Genomic DNA, 9,625 nt, shown 5'->3' on the forward strand with positions numbered 1-9,625 from the left:
TAACTGGATAGTTTTATGGCTTGTATGAAACCATTCCCCTTTCCAATCTATGGTTGAACCATCCAATCTAAGCAACATCAGAAAAAAAGTTTCTTAACTAAAATTGTTGAAATTCTACTTTAGTTCTAAAATGTCACAAAAGAGACTCAACAGATTAGGATATATAATAACAATTTGGAGTAACATATTGAAGAAACTTGAATATAAGAATTGAATAGATGATTTTGTTTCAAACAACTTTTTAAGTGAAAATTTAACATCAATTTTTTAGAATGGTTGGAAAGTCATCAAATATAAAATATTTAAAAATTATAAAGAATTTTATGTGCTGATATGTAGTAAAAAAACAACTGAAATGCCTAAAACATAAATATATACGAAAAACAAGGACAACTAAAGAGACTGAGACCAACTTACCAACCTTTCATAATATACAGATTAATATATACATCTACTATCACATCAAGCTCATAATGCTCTATAACTCAAATCAAAGAGATCTGGCTAATATCCCTTAGCCAGGTTCATGAACAGTCTAACACCACATTTGATGCTTTCTACTGAATAAATTAAATGCCATAACTTAACATGGTAAATTGATAACTGGGGACACATACAGCTTTCTCAAAACTTCAACCTACTCTATATTTTTAGGCTAGTAGAAAAGTTCAATCATCTTCATCAGACAAGTTTGATGGACTGTCAAGTTCTGCCATGCTAGCAGAAGCAAAAGACTCGTTCGAGTCCATTGTAGACAGGGATGAAACAGTATCTGAATCTGAGACAAGTTCATCGTGAACAATGATGTGATCTTCGTCGATGTCGGATGTCTCTGATCCTGATACCCCAACCAAGAGCCTGTTTATTGCTAACTTTGCGGCTTCGACAAACCATTCATCCTCAGGAAGTGCACTAATTGATAATGAAAATTGGTTGATGTCAGAATCCAGTGGAAACAATACATGTGATGATAAGGAATAGAATTCAAGCATCCCGGCCATAGAAATGAATAATACCTTTGTGGGTCTATACCCCTAGCAGAGAAGGTCCTGATGGCACGAGCGATAATAGCAGATGCTATCTGATGAACATGTCGAGACTGATATCCGGCAAAACGTGCAATTTCAACAGTAAAGTGCATATCAAGAATTAACTGCCACAAAAAGTCAGCTATAACTGAGAGGATGGAAGAGAAAGAACAAATATCCACTAAATTGTACAAAAATACACAGGAATCGAAGAATAAGCCAATTCATAACTTTCTAAAGGCATCTGAGTAAAGTACCCTAATATTACATATATTTCTTATAAAAAGTAGGCTCTATTATTTCATTTGCATCATTGCTACTATAGACATGACCATCAAAGAAATGAAAAGCTTTATATTTTCAATTGTGGTGGATGAAAAATACTTGAGATGCAAACAGATACTCCCATCATTTCCACACCAATTATTTATGGAGAAGCAGAAAAAAAACAATGCTTTTTGTTAGAAATTGTGAATTAACCATGACTTGTGCAAAATGAAGCATCAAAGTTGTGTAGCACACAACCTAAAGCCTGATTACAGATACTGGTCTTATGTAAGAAGACCTTTCAACGAGATAACTGAATTGAGACATAAAATTATTTTAGCAATCGAAGAACGTTGAATTAAGATATGCAAGTATTCAGATTTCTTGAAATTTGAAATAACATGAATATATATTTAAACATGTACCTGCTGCAAACCAAGTGGTTGGAGAGGAGCTGAAATATCCTCTAATACACCCCAGAACTCTTGCTCATCAGACAACCACATAACAACAGTCTCTGTTAACCTAGCGAGCAAAATTTTCTGTATTTTCTCTTTCCCAAGTAATACATCTCCAGCCACAGTTGCTAATTGCTGCAGCTTGGCAAATAATGCCTGCAAATAGAGCTACACATATCAGTACTAAAATAACAACACGAGAACTATATGTTAGAATAAATTAGGCTTATTAGTAGTGGCCTTGTATCAGTGGTAATAGGTCCGTTAAGCTATTGTATAAGTGTCACACTCTTCCTATCAATCTCATAAGATATTGTTGTCCGTCATTCTCAATTTACACTTTTCTTTGTTAAAACCCTAAAGTTTCAAAACAACACCAGATAGCAAGCTCACAAACTCTCCCTCTGCATTCACACACACGGCAAAATGTTGTAGCTTCATTGAGAAACTCAATAATTTCTTTTTAACAATTAAAAAAATGTAATAAACAGAAAACATTTTCAAAAAAGGAAACATGGAAACTCAAAGGATTAGCTAAGCAACAAATAAGAGTCAAATATTAGAGGGAAAAACAAGTTCAGCAGCAAAGACAGGAGAATAAGATTAATGACCTGAAATGGAAGTGAAGGCAGTGGGTCAGAATCACGGTAAAGATCCTCTCTGTTATCATTCAAGTAAATATGTGCATTCAATCTTGTTTTCCCCTCTCTTGAATAGATGAAATTAAGAATATACTGCCGACAGAAGTGATCTCGGAGTTTGTCAAAACAGTGTTGAAGATGTTTCCTCCACTCCTTTAATTCAACACTAGCATTTGCATTAAGCACATTTTCCTTGAGTTCACTAATTGGTTCCTTGCTTTCACTTTGCTGAGTCCATGTTGATAATACAGCATTTGGTAACAGTTCATCCAATATGGTAAATGCTATTCCTAATATTGCAAGTTGTTCTGAGTCTGTCTCAGCTCTGAAAGGCACAGCCTCTTTCAGCTCTGGAAGGTTGTCATCATCAGAAGGACCCGGTAGCGCTTTGATAAGAGCATCCATGTATTTATCAAATAGCTGAGATATTCTACTTAGTATACTTCCTCCAAAGTGCAAACTAGCCAACGGTGTTAGCTGTTCCAATATCTCCTGTATTTTGTACAAGTACACCACTTATGTTATAGTCGGACAGAACAAAATCTCAAGCAACTTCATTAAATATGCGTGTATGGAACTGTGTTTTTTACTTGCACACAGACTGATTTACAGAAACAAAACAGGTGAAGATGCAGACACAAAGATTAAGTGAACATTATGATCATAAGGGACATGTTTGGGTAGTTAATCATGGATAGCGGAGAGCAGTGGTCGACCTCAAATACACTATAGCAGGATCATGGTTAGCGGGTTGGCCGCTACAGAAAATACTAGGAAAATATAAGTGATTTACAGTTACACCGTATGCATATAATGCTAAAAATAGAAAAATATACTACATTAAAGACATTTACAATTAACAGTAAAATTCATTGTCACTAAATATTATATAACTTCATCAATATTTTTTTATAAATCATATGGCAAAATAACATTAAGATGATTTACAATAAATATTGTGTTATTTCATAATTATTACTTTAGTTTCATTTTTGTTTAGTTTGATTTTATCTTATAAAAAATAGTAAAGCACTGTTTTTATGTGAAATGTAGTGAAGCACATTTCAAGTAACTAAAACCCTTGACCAAACAGTGAAATGGTGTTTTCTTCTGGGTTGCATCATGCATATGTCATCATGAGTTCATGACCCGACTTCAGAACCCATGAAATGGCACAGCTATGAGGAGTTTCATCCCTAAAAATACAGGAGCGGCCGCTACAGCTGGGATCTGGACATGATTCACCACGACCACCATCAGCTCTGCTACAGCATATACCTTTGCAGGGAGGTGCCAATATGCTCTGCTCCTCCTGGTCGTGAGCAATTGAATACTTAAGCTTAGTTAAGCTTTTATTTGATAACATTTTTTGAAATAAGCTAAAAAAGAGCTTACTTTCGTAAGCTTTTCTCATAAGCTGAAAAGAGTTTAGGAAGGTCATAAATTTATTTCATAAGCTTATGAATGTAAATTGTTCTCATAAGCCCAAATAACCTCTCTGTGAGCTATTCTGAACATCCCTAAGACAAATTATTGCTCATTTATTATGTACTCCAATCTTGTTATTAAAACCCCTTTGCAAATCCAAAACTCCTAAGGTAAAGTCTTTTGTTAGGATTTAGGACAAGGGTGCTTGAGTGGTTCTGGTTTGAAATTCCTGTTTCTGCATTGCTTAGAAGGCACTATTTGTTTGGAATAAGATGTTTGTTAGGTTTCAGGAAGTTTGGGTGTACCCTTTTATATTGCAGACATCATTATGAGTGATCCAGAAGGAAGGCCAAACCTCACCTTGATGTGTAAATTTGCTAGTTTTGTGTGTTTTTTGTTTGGATCATAATACCCATACTTTTGAGGGTGTTTAATATCCTTGATGCTGTTAAAATATAAGTTATTTTTAATTACTTCTCTTAGGTAATTTTCATATTGATTATTTACCCCTATGATCCTATCAGAGGAATTTGACAGCTTCATCCCATTCATTTCATTTCGTTTTATTTTTGAAATATCTCCCAGTTACTGGCATCTTGTCTTATGTTCTATAATTTTTTTTAAAAATAGACAAGTTATTAAAATCAAATTCTTGTTAAAAAGACAACCCTCTATAGCATAGTTAACAAGTTCAGTGGTAAGTTGTTCCTAAAACAGAAATACTTTTACCAAGAATTCCTTTTGTATGGTTTCGAAAAAAGAAATCTAGCAGAAGAAAAGGGAAAAATATAATGCAGTCTCAGAGGCAGGCGGGAAAACATATAATGGTCCCATTATTGACATAACTGAAAAAGTATGCATGCGTATATGACGCTACGCTGCTTCCGGCACTAGTTACCCATAAACAATAGTCAAATCCTCATGCATCACAGTAAACCAAGACAAGCAGTCAAGCACTAAAGACTGAAGAGCATGGCTATGAAGGACCATTTACTTTAGTTTAAAACCTGTTATAGATCATGAAGTCTTCATTCAGTATTTTCTTAACCAACAAACATATTTATTATAAAACAATTCATGCTAAGTTTTTAATATATGGGGGTCAGCAGAAAGCTATGCTTGAATATTGATCAACATAACTCAAGAATAATTGTTTTCAATGACAGATAGCAAGTATAAAATGGAAAATGAAAAGAGGAAAAAATTCAAAGGAAAGAGAGAAGGCTTTTCTCATCAACAATTTTTTTTCTCATCCAGTCTACAAAGTCTTAAGAGTAATAAGGCAATATAACATATTTATTGTCCACTAGATAATAGCCATATCATATGATGAAGTTTACTTACTTCAACAATGCGCATAAACCGCATTCCACTCTCAACAAGCATGCTACTCGATGAAGTTGCAATAACAGAAAGTGAAGATGCAAACTGGGGTGACAATGGGAAGCCTTCATCAGATTCTGCCATGTCAAGAACTACTCTTCTAGCACGTCTAAAGTTTGATTCTAAAACTTCTTCCACATAAGTACGCAGTAGCACCAATAATAATTTAGACATTTTCAATCCTTGTGACTCCAAGATTGAGCAGTAGTTCAGACTAGCCTGAATGCAGATGCTAGCAGCACGTACAGCAGAAACAGTCTCCGATGAGGGTGCATTCTCCTTCACCAATCGTAAAAAATATTCAATTTCGCACTCTGCCCACTGAACTATTCTATTGCTGTAAACAGGATTATCTCCAAAAATCAAAGCAGATTCCTTTGTTGTCAGTGAAATTACAGAAAACACAATCTTAGATAATGTAAAAGGAAATGTTTCAGGACAGAGAGAACTTGAGGGAAGCAAAGCCTTAATTCTCTTTTGGAGGTGAGACCCATAAAATTTCAACAGTAGTTGATGTGCTCGAGGACCTTTTCCAAGCTTCATTAAACCATTTAAGGTCTTCTTAAGCTCAGGATAACTAACAGAAGGTTGTTCAGCAATTCCAGCTAACTGGTCTTCAAGGACCACTTTTCTTTCCAATAAAGCAGACTCGTATGAGGAAACTTCATCTGAAGAGATATTCCCTGTGCCTTTCAACACATCAGAATTTCTTTCTTCAGCATCTAATGCCTCTAATGCTTGTTCAAACTTATGCTCGGACACAAGTACATCAATGTTTTCCAAGAATATTGTTTTCTTGTCATTTATCTCATTTGATAAGGGCTCAAGGAGTTCAGATATTTCAGGTTCAATTTCAGTAACATCTTTGTTTGACTGATTCCACTCTTCCAACTCATGACAAACACCAGTCATTAAATCCTGTACAAGAATGCCTTGAGCTGAGATGTGCTTTTGCAGCTCAATTAATTCATGCTTTACTTCCACAGCCTCTTCAGATATCCTAAAACATAAATAACAATCAACAAAAACTTTGTTTATATAATATCACCTAGGAAAGTGGTTTAATTATTAAAAGCTTCTTGCTTTACAGTTTTGGTTTCAAAGTTGTTAGCAATATTAAAACAGAAACCATCAGTAGACTAGCAACTTAAGCTTTTGCAAAGCTTGGTCTTTTAACCAAGTAGCCAACTGTTCAATACTTTCCAACCCTATTCCTCCGATTAAACATATTTCAGCACAAGTTAGTTCTTTGTGCACATTTCAAGTTCAAGCCTACAAATAGCTTCCGTGTGTAGGGGGTGTGTTAGAGATAATACCATAAGAAAGTATAACCAATTACCGGGAAATCTCCTAACAGCTTCAGTCTTTTGGCTGACTTGTTCTGTACAGAACTAAAAGAAAAGAAAAAAAAAACAGCTACCAGCTTGCTCCTCATCTTCAACTGTAGCATCGATCCATACTACAGAAACATTATCCAGCTATGTTTGCAACAGGAGTGGGTATAGTGTGGTTCCTCAGTTAATTAAATAGGATTTTGAAAATTCACCAGGATTAAAGAAAAAATAAAGTGAAGAAAGAATGGAAATAAACCAGAATGCTATCGATGATCATCAGTTGTTACAACTCAAGAAAATGAAACTTAAACTTTTAAGGGTCAGTTTGGTATGGGACTAAAATTGGAGGTGAAGAGTTCGCAGATCAAATGTCAATGCAATTTTACTAGTAAAACTTATTCATAACTTCTTCACCCCATCCCAAACAGAATTAAAATGGCTATTTATTCCGTTTTTTGGGACAGCTATTAAAGGCAAGAAGCATAAAATTGTAATTTCTCCCATTCATCCTAATCCTATATGAAAAATGATGAGTATAAAATTTAACTGATGAATTCTTAAACAAGAAGTTGCCGATCAAAGAACTAAGACTGCTAGCTTATGTTTCTACTGCATAATCAACAAGCAAATGCATACTGTATGTTTAGTTTTATATATATTCAAGAAAGGAGGAGAAAAGAATACCAGTTAGCACAAAACCTAGGGCGCACGGGTATGGGTATATGACCAATAATCAGTACATATGAGTACAAGTCCAAAAAGCAATAGAATACCGTTTACATATAGTTTTGTCATAAAAGGACTCATACCCATGCTCAGGACATGTGTGTGATGGTAATAGCATTCATATCAATGCAATATAAACAAAAGTAGACAGAAATACAGTCTTGGCATTCTTGACTGACTAACTTCATAGGATTACAATTTACGATGCGCATAAAGCTGCCTGCATAATGGGGAAAGATGGGAGGATGGAAGGGATCAAGAACACTTTATGGTGACCGATATACGTTACCTCAAAAAAGCCAAGAACTTTGAGTGCATATTGCCACATAAGTTCTCCACAGCATCCTTCAAATCTAAGAGCTCGCAGCAAAGCTTTCTAATGCCCTGAAAGGATCAACAAGTTTCGTCACCATCCAAGGAAGCATGCAGACATGCTATCCAGTAATCCGAACCAGGGAGCTCACAAAACTAGCAAGCAAGCAAAAAATGCAAATCCCATACCCATACCCATACTGTGTCTTATAAAAGAGCTACAACATGAAACATTTTGAAATCAGAGTAAAAACACATGAATAATGCCATAACAAAAATTGCATTCATGAAATAAAATAAACACAGATTCTTCATTGCATTTTATCAGAGTAAAATATACCATAAGAAATGCAGTCACACAACAGTACCAGAGTAGTGGTATTTCTGTTTTTTTTTGTACTACCAAGGGTATCCCCTCACTTTGGGTAAGGAACTAGTCCATTTTCGGCGTGTGTGACTGTCTCTCCAACATGTGTCGCTCTCATGAATCGAACATTTGACCAGAGGCAATTGGTGGATACATGGGATTCAAAATAGGCTAGCAATATCCAGGACATTAACATAAACTATAATGAATAATAGGTAGATGGAAAATAAGTGTCTTGATACGTCTAAAGGCATGACTATACTTTCATCCCTCATGTTTTGCTTAAAAACTGAAGACCCTGACTAAAATAGAAATCAATCATATGAGAAATTAATATCAAGAAACATTCTTTTAGAGACTAACTTGGATATTTACTCAAATGAAAGTTAAAGTGAACCCAGAATAAAGCTAAATAGTGAGAATCCCCTCCGAAATAAAGATCATTCAGTTATAACAAATAAATAACTTTATTTATTTCACACCAAAAAAATGGCTTCATTGGAAATTAATATCAAGAAACAAGAATAGAAACAGATGAGAAAAAACCTAGTTAGTTAAGAAAACAACATGGGTAGAAACAAATGAAAAAAAAAACCTAGTTTTGATGGTGGGGGACATTGTTATAGTGAAATGAAGAAATGAAAGAAGAAAAAAATGGAACCTTTTCAGTGTGAGACTGATAGAGAGAATCAACTTTGGATTGGGGAATGATGCTCTCAATGGAAGGGAATTCATCTTCTTCCTCGCTACTCTCCATTACTGCTTCAGCTCGCAGAAGAAGAAAGTTTGAAAGTGAAGACAAGATCTTAGCACAAAATCTAAGACAAAATGGACGGAAAATAAATGGAAAATGTTCCAAAGCCTAAAAAGAAAGAGATATAAGAAGAGATGAAATAAATATGATCGATTATAATAGAAAATATATATAAATATTATTGCTCAAAATTAATAGCTTCTTTAATTGCTTTCATCTCTATTCTTAGCTTTTCAATAATAATGAGGAAAAAATGATGTACTAATCCCTTTATAATCCCATAATCCAATTTCATCCTTTAAAAAAATAAATATTAATAGTTCAGCCTTATTTAAATAAAAGTTTAAGTAAGTTGTATGTCACTATGTCGAATACTAATGTATTTATTATATTTGTCATCATATTTAAAAATAGCATATTTTAGGTTATTCCTTAGTTTTTTTTGGTACAAATAGATTTTTTCGATACAATTTCTTATCAATTGATTCAATCATTCTTAATATTTTAGATATTTTTTCTTGTTTTATGTTTGCATCATTATCTTATGATCGTACATTAAATAGAGTGTTAGAATAAATATGAGTTGTTATGAATACTTTGGTCAAAAAACACATTAAATAAAGTGTGATAATAAGTTGTTAAGGATAATTTGATCAAAACATATTATTTTAAATTGATAAATTAATTCTTCTAATTATTTTTCTTTTTCTTTGTTGTTATCTATGAAGATATTTATGGTTTGTTTGAGAGTTGAATTTTAGAGGAGAATGATGGGAAATGAAGGTTTGAGAATCATCTCACAAGTGTAATTCATGGTTCTCAAAGTTTCATTTTCTCTTTATTCTCTTTCAAAATTCAACTCTAAAACTAATTCTTCAAATAAAGTGAATATATGATTAGAATGAAGAGTTTCCAACATATCTTCCT

The 9,625-nt window shown here is 33.9% G+C and overlaps 1 protein-coding gene across 1 annotated transcript; it reads right to left on the reverse strand.

Moving 5' to 3' along the window:
• LOC109349505 (exocyst complex component EXO84C) lies at window positions 425-8,786 on the reverse strand. Its single transcript, XM_019590331.1, has 7 exons — window positions 8,606-8,786; window positions 7,555-7,649; window positions 5,167-6,205; window positions 2,365-2,886; window positions 1,721-1,909; window positions 1,017-1,153; window positions 425-912 (listed from the first exon to the last, which is right to left on the reverse strand). The coding sequence occupies exons 1-7, from the start codon at window positions 8,699-8,701 to the stop codon at window positions 669-671; spliced, it is 2,322 nt and encodes a 773-aa protein (XP_019445876.1). The 5' UTR covers window positions 8,702-8,786; the 3' UTR covers window positions 425-668.

The sequence above is a fragment of the Lupinus angustifolius genome, chromosome LG06 (genome assembly GCF_001865875.1).
Source record: "Lupinus angustifolius cultivar Tanjil chromosome LG06, LupAngTanjil_v1.0, whole genome shotgun sequence".
Taxonomy (NCBI): Eukaryota; Viridiplantae; Streptophyta; class Magnoliopsida; order Fabales; family Fabaceae; genus Lupinus; species Lupinus angustifolius.